This window comes from Cololabis saira, chromosome 22, assembly GCF_033807715.1.
Source record: "Cololabis saira isolate AMF1-May2022 chromosome 22, fColSai1.1, whole genome shotgun sequence".
In the NCBI taxonomy this organism is placed as follows: Eukaryota; Metazoa; Chordata; class Actinopteri; order Beloniformes; family Belonidae; genus Cololabis; species Cololabis saira.
Window position 1 is genome coordinate 26256758 of NC_084608.1, and position 22001 is coordinate 26278758.

The 22001-nt window shown below is 41.6% G+C and overlaps 1 protein-coding gene across 1 annotated transcript in view; it reads left to right on the forward strand.

Annotated features, from left to right (window-relative positions):
* Positions 1–22001, forward strand: part of drosha (drosha ribonuclease III) — a 152320-nt gene that overhangs the window by 21849 nt on the left and 108470 nt on the right. Inside the window, 5 exon segments of the mRNA XM_061713722.1 lie at positions 264–335; positions 677–758; positions 6403–6477; positions 9483–9652; positions 13990–14114. Coding sequence (XP_061569706.1) covers positions 264–335; positions 677–758; positions 6403–6477; positions 9483–9652; positions 13990–14114 — 524 coding nt within the window.

Genomic DNA, 22001 nt, shown 5'->3' on the forward strand with positions numbered 1-22001 from the left:
TTTGGGATGCTTAATTTGCAGCAGGTGTGTGTGTGTGTGTGTGCAGGGTTTGAAAAATGATCCCACTTTTATTTTGGCGAGTTCTCAAACATTTCTGTGCGTGTATCTGTATTTCCATCCATGCATTTGATTGTGAGCTGGCGCCACATTAAAAATGAGGTTTTAACAATTTCCTTTGAACAGCTGTAACCTCTGCTGTCGCCAGAGCGGTGAGACGCTCCGTCCTTTCTTCCCCTCATCCTCTGCTCCTTTCATCACCGCAGATTCCATTGTGCCGCGTGATCCGCTTCAACATAGATTACACCATTCACTTCATCGAGGAGATGGCACCGGAGGTCAGTAAAACACCACTTTATCTCCCGGCTCCTTTTCTCTTTCTTTTTTTTCTCCTTCCTCCCCTTTCTCACCCCCTTTGTCTTTATCTGGAGCGGCTGAGTCGGAGCACAGCTGAGCCACTTGTAACTCTCACACCTCAGTGCTCGGGTGAGCCAAGGTGCTAATCCTTTTAGAAGAGGGAGAAGAGCTTCCTTTCGACCTGCCGGAGATGATTGTGTGGATAAGATGGCTTATGTGATGAAGTTAGAGAGCTGGATTTACCTATCAGCCCCATCTACATCGTGTAAATCTGCTTGTACTGTATGACCACACATCGCCGCCGTCTCTCTCCCGTGTGCAGAACTACTGCGTCCGCGGCCTGGAGCTGTTTGGCTCCTACTTGTTCCAGGATATTCTGGAGCTGTATGACTGGAACCTGACAGGTACAACACCGTAATCAGGGACCCGTTTCACCCAGTTAACACACACACACACACACACACACACACACACACACACACACACACACACACACACACACACACACACACACTGCACAAGTACAGGTGATGGTTGAACGTCATTGCTTCCCAGTTATTGGAGGCATAATATAAAGTTGCTTTTGTCAACGAAAATTATGACTAAATATCCTCGTCCTCGAACCTTTATCACCTGAGGAAAACGAGACGCAACGAAAGTGCTGGTCATGTGACGATAACGATAATTAAATATATGATACAATATCGTAGAGGAATAAAAACGAGACTAAAATATAGATTACAAATTAAAAACTCTGCTAAAATTTGTTGAGACTAAATGTTCTACCAAAGATCCTTAACCTCCATGTTTCAGTAGTTTCCTCTGGTTTAGTTCTGCTGGGTGACGTTAGTCCTCAATCCCAGTCGCTGCAGCGGGGAATCAGATCCAGAAGATGCAGCTGCAGAGTTAGAGGCTGATGCCGTTAACGCAGAGCTCTAGGTTCACGTACGTTAAAAACAAAGTTACATAGAGAAACGCAGGGATCTTCTCTGGGGCTGGGAGAAGAAGAAGAAGAACCATCTTTGGATACACTTTCCTACATAGACCTGGAAAAGAAAACCCAATGTGTTGTGGAAAAAGAAAAAGATGGGGAGAAATACGGAAAAATAAATATGTTCTAAACTCAAATTAGTCTTCTGTATCTGGAATGAATGTATTCTTGAGTCTATAAGGTAATAGTAATATAATAATAAGATAACCTTGTTTAAATTGTAAAATGGGTTTGGCTAAATATAATCTTTGACTAAAACTAGACTAAAATGGTCAGACTTTTAGACGACTGAAACTTGACACGACTAAAAGGAGAATGAACATGACTAAAACTAATAAAAACTAAAATGATAGCTGGACCCAAAGACTAAAACTAGAATTGAAACGGGCTGACAAAAACCACACTAGTGTAACATGACTGGATTTGCCAATAAAGAGTCAGAGGGAGTCACGATTCCAGTTTACAGTTGCAAAACCTTGCATGAACATATCACAGGAACATAAAATTGCATATTTACCAGACTAAAGTGCTATTTTTCTTTTAAATTTTCGCACAAATTATGGCGACTGCCGCTGCTGTGATAATAGTCAACAGAAGACGACAACACCCGGGGATCAATGAAATGGTGATGACCTGGTCATGTGACTGAGAAACCACCTCACGAAAGTGTAAAAAGGTTTTTGCCACATTTGACACCTTTTTTTCTCCCTAAATTCTGGATGCGCCACAATATTCAGGTTTCGTGCATTTCCCCTGATAATAGACCTATGGACGTCAGCGTGACAACCAGACTAGTATCAATAAAAAGCATCCACGGAGGAGCAGGATCGCCGGTGGTCGACAAACATGCCGCTTCAAGGTGTTATTAGCATTTTTGCTTTTGAATTGTGGCCCTCAGAGGTTCCTGTCATCACATAGAGCCCAGGTTGTGGAGCAGGCTGTGAATGGGACGAGTACCAGACCCAGGTCACTCAGGAGAAACATCAAAGAGGCTTCAGAAGCCAAACTCATGACGGCAGTCCCACTTAAGGGCCCAGTTACAGTCCACCGTGGGACTCTTCACCCCCAAATCACAGCCAGACTACTGTCAAGGTGATTGTTTTTGTTTTATTTGAGCTGGATTTCATGTCCAGTAGTGTGAGAGTGAAGGAGAGGTGGAGGTGTCTTTCTGAGATCGTGTTCCCAGAAATGAAAGATGATGCAAGTCTAACGGTAACGAGATGAGAAAAAGAGAGAAACAAGAAGAGAAAAGATGAAAATGACTGTAAAACTCTGGCACATTTGGGGGTTTATTGTTACATAAGTCCTAAAATGAATGTCGTTACATTAAGTACAGCCCCGAGGTTTTATGCACCCGATATGTTTTATTTTTCCTCATCTAAAGTTCATCGTTTTTAATACATATTCATTTCTGAATTTCAGGCCTTCGAGGAATGTTTTATATTGTTGCAGCTTTTTCTAATTTGCTGTTGTGGTTAATGATACCATTAGATAAGATAAGGCATGTGGGCAGTACCACTTCTGACCACATGGGGGCAGGCAGGACTGTGCCATGAGTGGGGAAGTACCACTTTGTCCTGGCTGTAACACAGTGAAACTTTCAAATCTCTGGAATCTGAGAATAAAAACAAGCAGTTTAATGTCCTGATTTACTGACTCTAGAAAATAATTGATTTTAAATGCAGATGGTCAAGTGACAAACAGGGATCTTTTTCTTTTAATAACAGAAAACCCCCCTCCGAGCTAAATATGAATTAATTCCCTTGAAAAATAATTTGCTTTTCGATGCCTCTGTGGGTCAAAAACAAATTTACTGACAAGTGACCTCAGCGGCGTTGCCAGGGAACAGCTAATGTGATGTAGCGCTGCTCTCAGAGGCCTCTAATTTACTGCAGAGCAGCTAAATGGAGAAGGTAGAGAGAGCAAACATCTGAATGCAAGTATTAATTTCAGACCGCTTACTGGGCCATCTGACTGACGCCCCCCGCGCTAATCTCCCGACATGTGGAGTTGCGCAGCAAACAAACTGCTACTACAAAGTATCTCTGCTCGTGACGTACGCCAGATCCAATTTCAGATTATTGAATCCGCGCCAATATTGCCAAAAGATGGGGATTGGAAGAACAAACCGATCCATGAGCCTCTGTGTGACTTTTATGTATGTTCACTTGCAGCTGCCGCGTTTTATCCAAAGTTTGACTCAATTATATTTGAAATTTGAATGCAGGGGCACAATTCTGTATTACTGCTACTGCAGAATCATTTATTTATGTAAAAACTAACAGTGCTTTGCATTTTCTGGGGGGTTTTGTCTCAGAAAACTGGAATAAATGTCAATCTGACGCTTTTGGTCTCATGCGTGCGTACGTTGTACCTTTTTTCATATTTTTTATTTTGAATTTAAGCACAAAAAATAAATGGATAAATAAAACAGCAGAACAATAAATCAATAACATAAAAAGAACAATTATGAACTTTAATAAAACTATTGTATCTGATATGTGTCAGGTATCGACCGATATCCAGGACTTCACCTTCTCATCTTATAGTCTATTGATGTTGTTTATTAAAGGACATCCAGCTTTTTTCATAGCAGTTTAAATCTCATTTAAAGCGATATTTAAATATTTTTAGCAGGTGGCAACTGTCAAGAATAGTTTTGGATCGAATAAGCAACTTAACCTCCACGCCTCTAGGGGGAGCCTCTGAGGTGAAAATGGCCAAAAACTTTGTCTGTTTTTGATTTTAGGTCTATTAGTGTTTTTGTTTTATAACAGTGAAAATGAAAAGCATTAAACTCTGATTCAAATCGGTTGCTGGACTTAAAGAAGCCAGATTGACGTTCCTCAACATGACAGCAGTATACCGTATTTTGAGGATCATTAGGCACAAAGTATTTTAAGGTGCAATATCAATAAGCGGGTCTATTTTCATACAGTTTTTTTATTTATTTATTCAAACGGGTTAAAACAAAAAATAAAAAGAGACAAATCTATATGTAGATAAATATTTCCTGTTTGAAAGGGTGTAGGATGAAGTTTCAAAAAAACTTTTCTAGTCCTACCCCTTCTAATGTTTTGTTTTTACAATTTCTTCATTTCACAAAACTCCAAAAGAAAAGCATAAAAGAGACAGAAAAGGTGGTTCAGCTGAGCAATGCACTTTTGTCATTGGCTGTCAGTTCATGTGTCCATTTCCATTTTTTATCCATTAAGAGTATTGATTTTAAAGATTTGAACTTACTTGGTGATTTGCATGATTTCATTTCATCTTTGCAGTTGTTCGACAGATTAACTCCCATCACTGATAAACAATGGGTTTTGATGTTTGTTCGTACATAAGGCCTAACAGGTTGTAAGGCGCATGATAAAACTTAAAGCAAAACAAAACAGTCTGGTAAGTCGAACTTTATTCAACTCCTTCACAATAACTCAGAATATTGTTCAGTTGTAACTAAAACAGAAAAATAAAATAAACACATTTTAAATCATTTTTAAATCATCATGAATGGTCCGACCATCAATCAAGCTTTGGGAGCTTTATATAGTGAAGTTACTAAAACTTCACTATTTTTGATCTCAGTGTACCTCATAAAACTGGTTTGAGGTCAATAATCACAACAAAGTTCATACATAAGTCATCCCAGATTATAGGGTGCACTGCCGGTTTTTGAGAAAATGTAAGGGTTTTAAGTGCCTTATAGTGCGTAAAATACAGTATATGGAGTTCGGTTGTCGTTTCAGTGTTTTCTGCAGACCAATACTTTATTTTTATTGAACGTTTGTGGTTTCATTTGCCGCAGCATGAAGGCTGAAATGCCTGCTTGTCATGTGGAGAGGAGCAGGTCATCAGCTCTTTCTAAAGGCGAAAGCCCCGTCGTTCAGTCCTCATCACGACTTTGCTGCTGCCGTACTACAGAATGGCCGCGGTGATATTTAGCCACGAAAAATGAAGGGATGGTTCTGACGGGGTTGGCCGTGAGTGACGGGAAGACCGGACACAAGTGACAGCTCACGTGGCGCCGCTCGCACCTCGGGTTGAGACGAGAGCCTCGCATTAGCGCCGCGCTCTGTCATCCAGACCTACTGGGCACAAGCCGACCTCCACCTCCTCCGCTGCTGCGTTGTCTGTGGACATGTCTCGGGGATTTAAAGTACAAAAGACAAAAGATATAATTGGATGTCACATTTAAAAGTTTCCCTGCAAAATATTACTGAAAATCTTAAGATATAGCAAGGCTTCAGGTTGCAATCATTTAGTTTAAGTGTTCAATATGCAAAACATCTGTCAGGGTAGGAATGAGGTTCGTCAGAGGAGAACTGAGACTAAAATGGATCCTGATGGTCCTGTAAAGTCCAGATCAGATTTTCATGGAGAGTTAAAAGTGACGGACTCTTGTTGGACAAACTTTCTGATTTATTTATCATGTTTTTGAATAAATGGATTCCTTTAGTGTGTATGGGTCGCATTGTGGCACGTCACGTCATACAGGTCAGTTTAACACGTCCTCAATCGTTAGTATGTGTCTCCATTACCAGGAATGGTCTTGCAACGAGAGCGTAGCTCCTACAGCGCTGATCATCATAACAGTTTGTTGCTTTCATTTATTCGTGGTTGACAAAGAGCAAAAGGTGTGCAATACTGCCCCCAAGTGTTATGGGATGGTATTTTAGCAAATCAGTGGATCCTACCGGGTTCCTCGGCGTTAATGGAGACGTGGCGACTGCTATGTTTACTCCAGGCTCCCGCTAACCAGATTTATAACGTCAAAACTGTTAAATTTATATTTTTCCTTTAAAATTTGTGTTTTCTTTCATATTGTTGAGATTTTTTAAACTCCTTTGTTCTGGCTGGCCTTTTACGTAAATACTAAAATCATCTCAGGTTTACAATCAGAGGCAGATCTCGGTCAGCGTGTCAACATCTTATTTCACATTTGCAGTCTCACACATTTCTTTCCATCATGCACCTCATGACAAGGTTAAGATGAATAAATAAGAGAAGTGCAACTATGGTTTCCATTTCAGTAACCAAAAGACGTTTTCTTCATCTTTCAGGTCCGGACCCGGAAGACGAGGCCAGTGGCTGCCAGCGGTTCCATTTCATGCCCCGTTTTGTCCGATTCTTACCTGGTAGGGCTTCCCAACATCCTCCCTTGAACCTGTGCTTTGTCCCCCTCTGGTGACCCACATTCTCATGTTTTCTCAAAGAAAAAGATGTTAATTCAGGGCGGTCGCGGTCCTTAAAAAGTTTTAAATTCCATTTTCCTAAAATAAGGCCTTTTAAATTTCTTTATTTGTCCTAAATCTCGGTCCAAGATCTTAATTTTCGAATCTTAATTTTAAAAGGATTTTATCATAATTTGTCATCATTCTCTTACACTTTGAAAAGGAAAAGTTTATTTCATCGTTTTGAGGAGAAATAAATCTGTTAACCTGTTGTTAGACACGCACTTGCTTGACAACGCCTCAGTCAGTGTTGCCAGGTTGGGTGGGTTTCAGCTCAATTGGGCTGAAAAATATAGGACTGAGTGGTTTATAAAATTTGGGCTGCTTTTCCTGTTTTTTACAAAATATTTAGGAGAAATTATTAACAAAAACGTTTCAGAGAAAAGTAGAAACTTGCACAATAAACTCACTGATATTTTAATTGTAGTCTTTGTTTGGAGCCTGAACTTTTTTTGGCTATTTCGTGGTGTTGTGAAGCTTAATTTTCTTATAACTTGAAGGTTATTAAGCATTTAATAATTTACGGTTTTATCATAGAGAATGTATGATTTCGGGCTGTTTTTTCATTATTTCGGCGGATTTTACATCGCGTTTGGGCTGGAACCTGTCAGATCTTGCAACCTTGACCTCAGCGCTGGATTTCTTAGTCGGCGTCTCAAGACGAGGCAAGCAAATGGGGTACCGTAAATGGAAATTTAGCGACAAATGACTGGAAAATTCCAGTTTCTTTTGGTGGCTGTCTGAAAGCTAAGATGCCCAAAGATGACATTGAAGCTACTGTGTGGTTCGCTGTAAACGTTTTAATTTGAGCACAATGGGGATCAAAGCGCTGGTTACATTGGGTTCAAGGTGTGTGCCTGTCTTTTTGGTCTTAAATTTTGTTTAAAAAGTCTTTAATTTAACTTGGTCCAACCTGTAGACACCTTGGTTAACACGCGTGTTTGTTGCCGAGGCAGGTGAAGGGCAAGATGGTGGTCTGACTGTGAGATGTTGCTCAGCTGCAGGATGTTCATCTGTGATCCACTTGATGGTGCTGGTGCTCCGTGATGCCGCTCCGGCGTTGGTCACGGCTGCCGTGCCACCTACCTGCATCAATCCCTCTCCCAGCTCTCCCAACGTAGTCGGCCGCAGACGCTGATCCGCCTCTTTGCCAGATATAAGAACCAGAACAGTCCGATGCAGTGTTTCTGACGCGATCCGTGCAGCGAGAGGGTGGAAGGATGAGTGGCGCTGCACTGAGAGCGCGCTGGCGTGTGTGGAAGTTACGGCGCATTTGGCTGAATTCATGCAGGACTGAGATGGCAGCGGGGTTCTGGCCAGTTGTGTCCAGCTGAAACAGTCGATGTTGCCCCGGTTTGTTGAGCCGGCTCTTCTTCACATGCTCTGGTCTGCTCCTTCCACCTCTCTGATACAGTTTAGAGTGTCATCGGGAGATCACTATGTTCCTTCTCGTATTGTGCTCCATCTGAACTGTTTTTAAAGCCTGTCTTCACCTGTGGATGTACCTGAAACTCAGTTTGTACCACTGGTTCACAAATGGTGATGTTGAGGAAAAAACATCTACCCACAGCAATCATGAAATATTTAACCTCAAAGGTCCCATATCATGCTTTTTATTTTCACATTTAAAGATTTAAAAATGGACTTAAACTGTTATATACTCAGTTTTCACTGACTCAGTTTCAAAATGTGCACCTTAATCATGCATCTCTTAAAATGACAGGAGTAATGTTGGTTGAGAAAAACTACCGATACCAGCAGAGTGAGTTGGGAGCAGTATCAGTAGGAACCAAAAAATGAAATATTTAACCTCAAAGGTCCCATATCATGCTTTTTATTTTCACATTCAAAGGTTTAAAATGGACTTAAACTGTTATATACTCAGTTTTCAGTATCATTTTAAGAGATGCACAATTATAAGGTGCAGATTTTGAAAGAGGAGTAATGTGTCTAGTTGGTTGAGGAAAACTACTGATACCAGCAGAGTGAGTGGGGAGCAGTGGGAGGAGTATCAATGAATCAGTATATAGGAACCAAAAGTGGAGAGTATGGGACCTGTAATTGTACCTGGCGACGCCTACTTTGTCGAGAAAATTAGCCAGGTACCCAAATTAAAACCTGGACGTCCACTTAAGCGACGAACATCTGGATGCGAGAGAAGTGGGTTCCAGCCCAACCGGGAAGACGATGTCATTTGTTTTTGTTCCTCCGCTTGCACATTTCCATAAACATTGGCATGGCACTGAGCCTGATCAGCGAGGGAGCAGATATTATTAGAGGAGATAAAAGACATAAACAAAGGGAGCAAAATAAAGAAGCTCAGCTGGGAATAAGGGGGTAACGGGGTAGTGTTTGAGGTTTTCTGTGGGGTTGGGATCCCAACTCGGAAAGCTGCGTCGCTCCGGTTCTTCTTCTTCATGTATTTATATGTTTTAGTGATAAAAGAGAAAAAAACAACATAAACATTTGGTTTGTATTCAGGAAGTGCTTTATACAAGTCAAAGAAAACTTTTCAAGAAGGATTATTTCATAAAAGTATAATATATATGAAATATATATGACATATAGGAGACTACCAATATGTCAACAAACCTTGAAGTGAAGATTTACAGGTTTAGTTTTTTAAGATTTTGTAAAGTTTCATGACCATTCAGAGAAACCGTGTAGCATTTTTGTTCGGTTTGAAAGGCAGAATCTCACGACTGCTACGGTTGTAATTACATTATGGGATGCAGTGTGACAGTTGGATGCTGGGAATCTCCCCGGAGGCAGTACGGCGTTGTTCAGCACGTACCAGCAGCCTCAGAAACACAACCAGGCACCTCTTCTTCTCTGACTGGAACTGTGGTGTTTCTGTTCAGCCGTGTGTGCTCTTATTCTCATGCTTCTGTCTTCCTGAACGCTTTCAGACGGCGGGAAGGAGGTGCTGTCAATGCATCAGGTGCTGCTGTATCTGCTGCGCAGCAGCAAGCCCCTGGTTCCCGCCGAGGAGATCGCAGACATGCTGCAGTGGGAGCAGCTGGATTGGCAGAAGTACGCCGAGGAGTGCAAGGGGATGATCGTCACCAACCCGGGCATGGTAATTCCGCTGCCGCTCGCCCGCCGTGACAGGAAGTGGCTCTTTGTCCCACGTTCCAGCGACGCCGAGGCCGTCCTCGTTCCCCTGTGATGTTTTATTCCCAAGGAGAAGTCGGTTAACCTTCTCACGCAGCCGTGTTGTAAAGGATGTACAGTAATGGTGTGTGTTTAAGGTGAAGATGTCGCAGAGGTCACACGTGACGAGTAAATGTTGTATAATCCTCCTCCAACTCCGGGCCTGAACATCAGACAGCCGTCCAAGTAAAGTCTTTCTTAAAGGTCAAAGATAAAACTTTCCTTTTATTGGGGAAAAATAGAGCTGTTTCAGATAAAAATCCCATTTTTCATTGATTATGATAAAACATTTAGATGCGTCTCAGTTGATACGGTGGAAAATTAAGATGAAATTCTCTGTTTGCAAATAATTTATTCAAATCAGTCCGCAGGGTTTCCAATTTATCACAAATACCTCACATTTAGACAGCTAAAGTCCGGTATTATCATAAATAGATGTATGAAGTGAATTTAAACTAGTTTTCGGTTAATAATTCTTTTTGAACTAATTGATATTGAGCAGAACTCCCACATGTGTCAATGAAACGTGCTGCTGGATGAATAAAAATGAACAACGATGGGTGTTTTTCAGGAGTAGCCGGTCCACTTCTGTCAGATAGATTTGGGCCGTTTTCCTGCTTCATCTCAGCACGTTTCTCGGTGCTTCATCGTCCCGTTTGGAGGATCTAGAGCAGTGATCCTCAACCAGGGTCCGCAGACCCCTAGTGGTCCGGGGTGTAATTGCAAGCGGCCCGTCGATCCGTGGCAATAAAATATATATATTTTTTTAAAATAGATCCTCTGACTTTTATAGAAATAGATTATTATTTTACTTTAATGTGACCGAGACCTTTATCTACCTAAACTACAGAGGGTCACATGACCTTCTTTTACTCTTTACAAGTGTAATTTGTCGTACAGTAATCCCTCGCTAGAACGCGGTTCACCTTTCACGTCTCGCTGCTTCATGGATTTGAATTGTGCATCGGGTTCTGCATTCTGATTGGCTAAACAGTCTCCCCGTCTCTTCACTTCCTGTGTGTCAATAACATTACGGTTTAATATGTACATGTACCTAAAACAGCTTGCCAAATTTTGCAAGTTTGCAAATTTTCTCCAATAATGTCCACAAAATGTTCTGCACCGATTCTCTGGTTCAAATCAAGTTACCCGGGCCGCGGTGGGGCGGTGCTGATATACGCAATTTGAAGCCTTGTATAATAATTGTAAAACAAATAAAGGTTAGTACTTTACGGATTTCACCTATTACGGGTTCTTTTTGGAACGTAACCCCCGTGAAAAACGAGGGATTACTGTATTTTAATAAGAAAGTCTTGCACCCGTTTACATTGTTGAAGTTAGTGCATGACACTGTTGATAAAACGTAACACAATCTGCATCCTTTTCAAATTAAGAGCGCCCTAGTTTAAGTGGAAATACACCCTTCAGTTCTTTAAAATGCCTTTTATTTTGAAATATCTGCAGGAAGTTGTCAGGAACGCTCATTAACTTGCGAAGTACAAGTTAGCCCTCAAAATTGCAGTAATGTTAAAAAAACAAAAACAAAGCAGAACAGGATAAGCACAGTAACACATAGAAGAAAAAGAAAAGAAGTAGACGATGATTGCTCGTATTAAAAACAAAGACTGCTTGTTCTGGACTTGGGAGACTCTGAGTCAATGGTAAAGAAAACAAACGGCAGAAAGAGACTTGACCAAGTAAAGAATATATCATGTTGGGATTTACAGCAACTGATTCGGGGCTAACTTGAACTTTGCAGGGGGTCCAGGACCCCAAAAAGGTCGAGAACCACTGGTTTACAGGACCTTTTTTAATGAATCTCAACAAACTTAAAGGAACGTCGCAAAAGTAGAGTAGTAGTGGTAGTAGTAGGGACCAAATCCTCCCAACAACCTGATTGTTATTGCTGCTCTACGAGGAAGTGACTCACGAAGGCGTCGTAATTGATTACCTTTTCCATTTGGCTTCATTTTTGGTTTAAATAAATGGTGAAAAAATAAGAATATATCATGTTGGGATTTACAGGAACTGATTCGGGGCTAACTTGAACTTTGCAGGGGGTCCAGGACCCCAAAAAGGTTGAGAACCATTGATCTAGAGGCGGTTTTTGGAGGATGACGGATGCTGGAATCTGCTGAAAATCTCACCTGTCAGAGTCTCACGACCTCGAATGAAAGTGTGAGACACGGCACACTTGACTGTTTCACGCGGCTCACAAATGTCATCAACCTGCAATCAGTTACGCCACATTAAAGCGAAAGGTTGAGAAGCACTGGACCCTGAATGACCACGCTCCGCAGGAATTAGCATTTCCATCGCGTCAGAGCCGCTTGTGTGGCGTTAAAGTGCAGAATCAAAGTTGTCTGCTGACCTCTTGCTCTCACATCAAAGTTTGCATGCGGACGCGGCTGATATGAAGGTGAGCTGGAGCCATCTGCTGTGCAGATCAGCGGCCTGTTGCTCTGATCCCGCCGAACGCCTGACAGGCCGGCGCTGCTTCGGCTTCGGCTGAGGACGTCTTGCTTGTCAATCTCCCCCCTGATAAGAGCGATTGAAGTTAGCTCTTATCCCCGACAACACTTTATCATTGTTGTGCCCCGGATACAAGCACAATCCTGGCCTCATCTCGTTCCTCCGCCCTGACAGATGACCCTCGCGGGGCGGATTATTTACATCACACGCTACTAACAGGTGATTGAAGGCAAGGCGAGTTTATTTGTATAGCACAATTCAACACAAGATAATTCAAAGTGCTTTACATCAACATTAAAAGCGGCAAGACACAATTAAACAGTAAATAACAAGTAAAATTACAAGAAAAGAGGTAAAATAATAAGCACAAGTTGTTAAAAAGTAAGAGCAGTAGAGTACAGCAGGTACATGTCATTGTTAAAGTGGCAAGAATTACGTTTCCATACGGTCAAAACGTACAAAGACCGGGTCAAATACAGTATGTAAGAGATATTTCCTGACGAGGTGTACATTAACATAAATATATGGACGACGCGCAGGCGTTAACCGTCCGACGTGAAGCGGAGGGCGGTTTGCTTCCGCAAAGTCTTTATACCAAGGTCACTTACCAAAAAACATAAATATTAAATCAGTTATTCATGCTTTAATGTGTTTGTCAGTTGAAATCATTAGTTTTATAGCGGCTGAGCGTTTCCTTGGTAACACCTGAGGGTTTGACTAATACCTGGAACAATCACTACCGTCCCATAAGGTCCTTAATGGACACAGTGTTGATTCTCCAGTAACTAGGATGGACCTGAGATACGACTTAGCAACGGGAGATATTCTAGTCCACTCAGCTCCGCTCAGTTCCGCTCGGCTATGGCACAGTAACTAACAGGAAATATATTTGTTTCAAAGAATCAAAGTCCACAAATAGTTTCCTAAATTGTTTTATTAAGCTACAAATATGATCAACGATTCAAAAAAATAAATGTTAAATGTTTCATTAAGCTACAAATAATCGATTTTTATTTTAATGATTGATTTAATCAATCATTAAAATAAATAAACGTTTCATTAACACCTCCTTGTGCCGTTTCTCCGGTTTTTCATTTTCTTTTCTCTCCTCTTCTGCATCCCAGTCATCAAAATTGTTAAATTCACCAAATAAATTAAAAGAAAATCACTCATGTTGCCGTCCTGCGGTAGCCGGCTCTTCTTCTCTGAATCTCCGTTGCCGTGGTTACCACCTGGCAATTGATCCAACGCAATGATATTAAAGATATCAGGCAATTTGACCAAACTTGTTTTGTAGGTGTAGATTATCACTTTTAATGGACACCTGCCAGCCAATCAGAATTGAGTATTCACACAGACCGTGGTATAATAGAAAAGTAATCTGTAACAATTCGTATGGTGAATTAAACCAATTTGACAATTCTATGCCACAATGCCTGTTTTCAGGTCTTATTTCACACAACTGAGGAGAATTACGTTTCTATACGGTCAAAACGTACAAAGACCAGGTCAAATACAGTATTATAAAAGTAATCTCTGTGGATTTGTGCGGTGAATTAAACCAATTTGACAATTCTACGTCACAATGCCTGTATTCAGGGCTTATCCATCACTAGTGTAACTTTGTGCGGTTTTCAAAAAAGTATTTAATTCAAGAGTACGCTTCAGTAAACAGTAATGTTTTTTTGATTTAAAGGAGCTGACAGTTGGAGCAGACCCTCAGGTCTACAGGAAGTTTGTTCCACCGGTGAGGAGCAGAATGATGTTTACAGTCCGTCTCTCCCTCCCCAGAAACCCAGCTCGGTGCGCATCGACCAACTGGACCGGGAGCAGTTCAACCCGGACGTCATCACCTTCCCCATCATCGTTCACTTCGGGATCCGGCCGGCGCAGCTCAGCTACGCCGGAGACCCTCAGTAAGATCACACACAAACAAACAAACGCTGCCCTCCCAGGACTGGAGGCGCCGAGGTGTTGAAAGAGAGACGAGAATGGCGTGACATTTTCCACATGTCGCCACGGATCCCCGGGGTCCCGCGGGTTTCCGCGGGTTACCGTGGCGGCGGGGGGGCGCTGCGATTTGGGTCTCGTGAATAGTAATGCAACATAGACGCACGGCGGGGCGGCAGCAGGGAGCGCTGCTCCGCTCCGCTGCATAATTAACGCAAACGGCGTGTAAGACGCAGACAGCCGAGCATTTGTCTCCAGCTCAAATGTCTAAAAACAACCCAGCGGCCGGGAGGAGGTGCCGGAGGAACGTGGCAGCGATGGAAACGCTCCATTCAGGCCCGTTCCTTCAGACTCATGTCCCCTCTCCCCCTCCGCTGCCACAAATTTATGGACAGACTGGGACGTCATTAGCAGATGCAGAAACCCGTCGTAAGAGACCGGCGGAAGGGATTTCCCTCTTCCTGGCTGGATCCTAGGAGGAGGAGAAACTAAGACTGAAAGGTGTACAGGGAGGTCACACCTGTAGGAGATGAAGCTTCAAACAGGGCGGCCGCAGGTCCTTTAAAAGTCTTAAATTCCACTTTTGCTAAAATAAGGCCTTTAAATGTCTTAATTTGTCTTAAATCTCAACCCAAAAGTCTTAATTTTAGAGCGTATGTTTCCAGTCATCAAAAAGTTTATTTCATCATTTTGAGGAGAATCTCCTGTAGAAGTTCTAAATCTGTGTTGCCAGGTTAGGCAAGTTTCAGCCCATTTGGGCTGAAAAATTTATATTTGGGCTGCTTTTCCTGGTTTTTACTAACTATTTAGGAGAAATTATTAACAAAAAAGTTTCCATTATGGCAGAGAAACGTAGAAACTTACACAATAAACTCACTGATATTTTCTTTTCTTTTCTTTTCTGGATTTAATTGCAGTCTTTGTTTGGAGCCTGGACTACTTTTGGGCTATTTAGTGGTGTTTTGAAACTTGAAATGTATTAGGCATTTAATAATTGGCGGTTTTAATATAGAGAATGTTTGATTCTGGCTGGTTTTTCATTATTTCGGTGGGTTTTACATCACGTTTGGGCTGGAACCTGTCAGATCTGGCAACCTCGACCTCAGCACTGGATTTCTTTGTGACTTATCTTTTTGGTCTTAAATTTAGTTTGAAAATATTGTTAAAAAGTCTAAAATTTACCTCGGTCAAACCTGTAGACACCCTGTTATAACAATATAATTGTATCTCGTTTCTCCCGCTGCCGACATCTCGGTCACTAATACAAGCTAATATGAACAACATGGTTGTGACGAGAAGCGTGAGCAGTAACCAGCACTTCCACGCTGCTCCCGTCGTATTTAATGTTTCTGAATCGATCATCAGGCTGAAGGACTGTTTGTTTGTTTGTTTGGATTTCCAGGAGAAATCCACTTGAGTTTAAAACGAGCACTAAAGCACGACTGAGGTTTGCAAAACAAATGGAGTGAGTCACTCGCTGCCACCCACGCGGTGACTTTCTTCCTCTTCTTTTAGCTGGTGGAAACAAAAAGTTATGATGTTCATGTGAGATTGTGTTTGCGTGACCGTAAAACTCTTCTGCCATAAGATGACTTTTTTGTTTTTGAATAAATAAAAACATGGGATTAAAGACAGGGATAGTAACAACTGTGTAACAACTAAACTCAAGTCTGAAGGAGATGCTGACGTCACTCGGCTTCAACGTATCGTCTCCTTTCTCATCCACAGCCAGCTGTGATTGAACCTTTTTTATTTTTTATTTATTCATTCATTTATTGTTTGCCAGTCTGATACAAATCCTGCTAGTTTATTACTTCAGTGTTTTTTATCATCCTGTTTGATGTGGAAAGCAAAATGATTTGCTTCTTTCACGGTTTCTCGCTTAAAATCCAACATGTGAATCTAACTCTGGGGTTAAAATCCATGTTTGCAACCAAAACTGACGTTTGCTCTTTGGTTTTTGTTGGCCTTAGTTGGACCCAAAGTAGAAAGTTTCATCTTTATGCAAATGTCAGATTAGAGACGGGAGAGAAGACCTTGGAAGACCTTCCCATCTCACTTAGATTACAGCATAGTTGAGCCCCCTTTTACTATGAACTATGTAAGAGGTTTCTATATGTCTCAAAGTTTAATCTTTAACCTCGGAAAGTGCCATACACGAGAAGCTATTGATACTTGCTTTAAGGAATCGATAACAGCAGTTTATTCCAGCCGCAGCAGCAAAACGCTGCTTAGAATTACAAACACGCTCTTTGCAAGTCTCTTCTCTTTGTGATAATTTTCGCTCCTCTGAAGCTGGAGGACCTCCGTCTCTCCGCTCTGGCCTCTGGATTCTCGCTGGGATTCAGGTCTGGACTCTGGCTGGGTCACTTTAAAATGTTGATAGCGTGTTCTCTAAGCCATTCGGGCCGCACGCTTCACTTCATTGTGTCTTTAGAGGTGTAACGCTGCAGGCGAAGTGTTTGTGCGCTCCGCCTGATGTTTTCCTCACCCTGACCCGCCTCGTGTTTTCTTTCTTTTGATGCTGTTTATTTTGACAAGGTTGCCCGGTCCGCCGACTAGAAGGAGTAAAAGAGATGTTGTTCACTGGGTTTAATCTTTTTTTATTTTCCTTTTTTATAAAACCAAAACTGCCTCCCCGTGTTTGAAGATTCAAACCCATTCAAACATTTGAATTCAGACCAATGGCAGCGCCTGGGTGAAGTGCTGGTGCTCCTGCTGGCTCGGCCGCGGGGGAGCAGCGTCGTGGGGGACCTGCTGGATCTGCCGCCTGCAGCCGTGGCCACCAGCAACGCTGCGATTATTCACAGTCTCTCTGAAGAGGACTGGGGGAAAACATCAACCAGCCTGCAGGAAAACAGGGCCCGGAGCAGCGACACAAAACATACAGCCTGCAGTGATCAAGCAACGCTTAAAACCCGTCTGTTAACCCCCTCACACCCAGAGACGGAGTCGGCAAACATAAACGCTTCCTGGAGCAGTTAAAACAACCAGAATCCACTCAAACCTTTTTACTTTCTTTTGGAGAAGTAAAACACTGAGTTAAGACCTTCACCTTTTATTGTTAATCGGCAGCTTGTTTGTTAATATTTCCTTGTACTGAACAGATGCCCCTGTATCTGTGGGGGCAGATTGTTGGAGTTCAACAAGTGTTACACGATAGAAAACAAGCTCTAAACACAAGCTTCGTCTCTCCGTCCACCTTTCAGCCTCTTTATTCGCTTCACTCGGGTAATATAACCCCAAATATGTTTGATCTTAGTCCTAAACTGAGGTCACGATGGGCTGTTTCTGTTCATCTTAGGGCACAAGGAGGACCTGCAGGCTCATCTTGAGCAAGCGTACCGCCTTTTCCTTTGATTTGATAGTTGCACTGGTTTGATTGCAGGTTGATTTTGTTTGCAATGATGAAGTCAAAACAAAACAAAGAAAAAAACGTCATCCAACAGCCTAACTCTGAATTTGGTCTTATCTTTTCGTGTTTAGCCGCCTTAAATCAGATTCGAGGGAGAAACTCCACCTGATTGATGAACTCACCCGTCATCCTGACTAATAAGAAAATAAAAAAACATTTTTGCTTTCTTGGATCATTTCCTCGTTTTGATTGGATGATACCAGAAGTAACATCAATTGAACCGTTGGCAGTCATCCAAATCCATCGAGTGAACAATTCACTTGATATTTAATTTTTACATTTATGCTTTAATCTTTTACCTTTTTATTTTGATAAAAAAAAAGAAAGTATTCTCAAGGACCGTGGTTGCTGAGATGAACTTATCTTAACGTGGACTTTAATAGTCTCATAGTGGAGCAGGAATCTGAAAAATCGGCCTCGTAGGAACGAGCTCCTGTGACAGGTGAACGCAGCCGCAGGCTTGAAAGTTAACGGCAAACGTATGTCACATGATGTCTGAATAACGCTGCAAATGAGGAGCCGTCACTGACATTCACGGATTACCTTTGAGACCGCTGATGAATCACCTGAACGACGAGTGGCGCCGAGCAACTTTGTAGACGAGCTGGTGTTTGGATGACGTCTCGGCCGGCGGTTTGTTTGTTTTATTTAGGATCCCCATTAGCATTAGCCACAGCATTAGCTATTCTTTCTGGGGTCCAACATACACACAAACTAACACTTAATGTCAATGTCATTGTCAATTTTATTTATATAGCACATTTAAAAACGACCGAGGTCGACCAAAGTGCTGTACAGTATACAATAACATGAAACATTACCAAAAGAAAATGCAGTACAAAATGTAGAAACAATAAAATCACTAACATGCTAGAATGATCAATAAAATAGTCATAAAAGATAGAAAGTAGAAAATAGACGGCAAAGAACAGACACATAAAGTGCACAATCACTTCTCACAAATGTAGGCAACTATTTATCGTACACCAAAAGCCAAAGAAAATAAATACGTTTTCAAAGAAGACTTAAAAACCTACGGAAGAGTATTAGGGCCACTTAAAAAAAATAAAAAGAATTCTGAGAAAAAAGTCAGAATTCTGACAAAAAAGTCAGAATTCTAGGCCGCAAAAAAAAAAAAAAAATAATTCTGAGAAAAAAGTCAGAATTCTGACTTTAATCTCAGAATTCTGAGAAAAAAAGTCAGAATTCTGACTTTAATCTCAGAATTCTGAGAAAAAAGTCAGAATTCTGAGAAAAAAGTCAGAATTCTGACTTTTCTCAGAATTCTGACTTTAATCTCAGAATTCTGAGAAAAAAGTCAGAATTCTAGGCCACTAAAAAAATAATAATAATAATTCTGAGAAAAAAGTCAGAATTCTGATAAAAAAGTCAGAATTCTGACTTTAATCTCAGAATTCTGAGAAAAAAGTCAGAATCCATCCATTATCTATACCCGCTTTATCCCTTGCGGGGTAACGGGGGTCTGCTGGAGCCTATCCCAGCTCATTTCAGGTGAGAGGCAGGGGTTACACCCTGGACAGGTCACCAGTCCATCAAGTCAGAATTCTGAGATTAAAGTCAGAATTCTGACTTTTTTCTCAGAATTCTGAGATTAAAGTCAGAATTCTGACTTTTTTCTCAGAATTCTGAGATTAAAGTCAGAATTCTGATTTTTTTCTCAGAATTCTGACTTTTTTTCTCAGAATTCTGACTTTTTTCTCAGAATTCTGACTTTTTTCTCAGAATTCTTTTTATTTTTTTTAAGTGGCCCTAATACTCTTCCGTAAAAACCTCTAGGGTCTGAGCAGATGTAATATTCAGTGGCAAACTATTCCACAGCTTAGGGCCGGCCACCGCAAAAGCTCGGTCACCTTAGTTTTAAGCCTGGATTTAGGGACGTCCAAAAGCAACTGACTTGACGACCTCAGTGCTTAATACACAACAGACATTCATTATACATGACAAACCACGTCACAAACTAATCACAAACAACACAGAGGATAACTAAATCACTATCATTCTCAGACATACATAGAAATGAAATCAAATAAAACACCTTCATAACCAATACCTGCCTGAAATGACCTTATCTTAGAATTCTTGACCACTTTTCACCTTTTATTGTGATAGGGTTTACACTTCCTGTAATTCTATTCAAACTTCATTCTGTTCCTTCCAAATGTCAAATCAAAATTCAATACATTTTTAAAAGATATTGTTTCAACTGAATCTTAAACCAATCTTTCGGTGCAGCAAGTCCGTCTCGTTGGACATCTACATCCAGCCTGAGACCTGGGACGAGCTGAGAGGGCAGGTGTGTCGATCAGGCACACCTGGCGGATGTAGATGGGAGTCGGGACGGAGGGATGGATTGGGGACGAGGAGGACGAGGAGGCCTCCCAGGCTGCGTAGACCCCGTCTCTCTCTCTCTCTCTATTCCCGTTTCCGTCTCAGCCCGGGTGCAGAGGTGGCGGGGAGGGCTGATAATCGGGCCGGTAAAGCCGTCTCATTCCCTCGTCTCCGTCTCTAATGAAGTCCCCGCTATTAAAGCTCTATAATTCTGCCTCTTCCTTTCTTCCTTCCTCAGCCCCTCGCGTCATCCTTCTCTTTCTTTTTCACGAATGACCAATCCTGTCCCTAAAGCCCCACCACCTTGCCCCCCTTCAAACCCCCCCCCACCAATCATAATTGAATAACTCTGGCTAAATGAGGAGAGAGTCTCCTGAATGGGAGCAGAACGGTCACACTCGGCCCTCTGTGCATCAATCAGGAGGTCTGATTGAAAAGAGCGAGCGAGGGGGCGAGAAGCGAGCGGGGGGTGGTACGGTGGCTACATGTCACCTTGCCGATAACTCCCTGCTGCTTTTCAGATGCAAATGAGCGGCAAGACATTGGAGGTTTTATAGAAAATGAGAAGGGTTGGGGGGGGTGATGTGCACGTCCGCTCGTGTTTTATGGCCCGCAGGCGTTGGGTTTCACTATAAAAGTGTGTTAATGCAGAAGCAGCCGGGGACAGCAGCTCCATGTTGTTTACTGTGGTTTCCGCGGTGAGGAGAGAGACCTCCATCAGCGGGACGCCTCCTTTTTTCTTTATTTTACATACATACCATACTACGGAAGAGTATTAGGGCCACTTAAAAAAAATAAAAAGAATTCTGAGAAAAAAGTCAGAATTCTAGGCCACTAAAAAAAAAAAAAATAATTCTGAGAAAAAAGTCAGAATTCTGAGAAAAAAGTCAGAATTCTGAGAAAAAAGTCAGAATTCTAGGCCACCAAAAAAAATAAATAATAATTCTGAGAAAAAAGTCAGAATTCTGAGAAAAAAGTCAGAATTCTGACTTTAATCTCAGAATTCTGAGAAAAAAGTCAGAATCCATCCATTATCTATACCCGCTTTACCCGCTTTAAAATAATAATAATTCTGAGAAAAAAAGTCAGAATTCTGAGAAAAAAGTCAGAATTCTGACTTTAATCTCAGAATTCTGAGAAAAGAGTCAGAATTATAGGCCACTAAAAAAAAAAAAATAATTCTGAGAAAAAAGTCAGAATTCTGAGAAAAAAGTCAGAACTCTGACTTTAATCTCAGAATTCTGAGAAAAAAGTCAGAATTCTGAGAAAAAAGTCAGAATTCTGAGAAAAAAGTCAGAATTCTGACTTTAATCTCAGAATTCTGAGAAAAAAGTCAGAATCCATCCATTATCTATACCCGCTTTATCCCTTGCGGGGTAACGGGGGTCTGCTGGAGCCTATCCCAGCTCATTTCAGGTGAGAGGCAGGGGTTACACCCTGGACAAGGTCACCAGTCCATCACAGGGCCACATATAAACACACAAACCATGCTCACAACCACACTCACGCTCACACCTACGGGCAATTTAGAATCACCAATTAACCTAGCGTGGATGTTTTTGGACTGTGGGAGGAAGCCGGAGTACCCGGAGAGAACCCACGCAAGCACTGGGAGAACATGCAAACTCCACACAGAAAGGCCCCTGCCGGGCCTGGGAGTCGAACCGGGGACCTTCTTGCTGTGAGGCAAAAGTGCTAACCACTAAGCCACCGTGCTGCCCCCCCAAAAAAAAAAAAGTCAGAATTCTGACTTTAATCTCAGAATTCTGAGATTAAAGTCAGAATTCTGACTTTTTTCTCAGAATTCTGACTTTTTTCTCAGAATTCTGACTTTTTTCCCAGAATTCTGACTTTTTTCTCAGAATTCTTTTTATTTTTTTTAAGTGGCCCTAATACTCTTCCGTACCATACAGTGAGCAATGATGTAACTGAAAATACCCCAGTGGTCAATAGTGGTCTGTTTAACAGATATAGGAGGTAAAAAAACAAAAATCAGAATTATGTTTATTTGGCCAAGACAGGGAATTTGACTCGGTTAGTTTCGCTTACTGTACAGTAAATAGGTAAATGACAGCTCCTTATTAACATA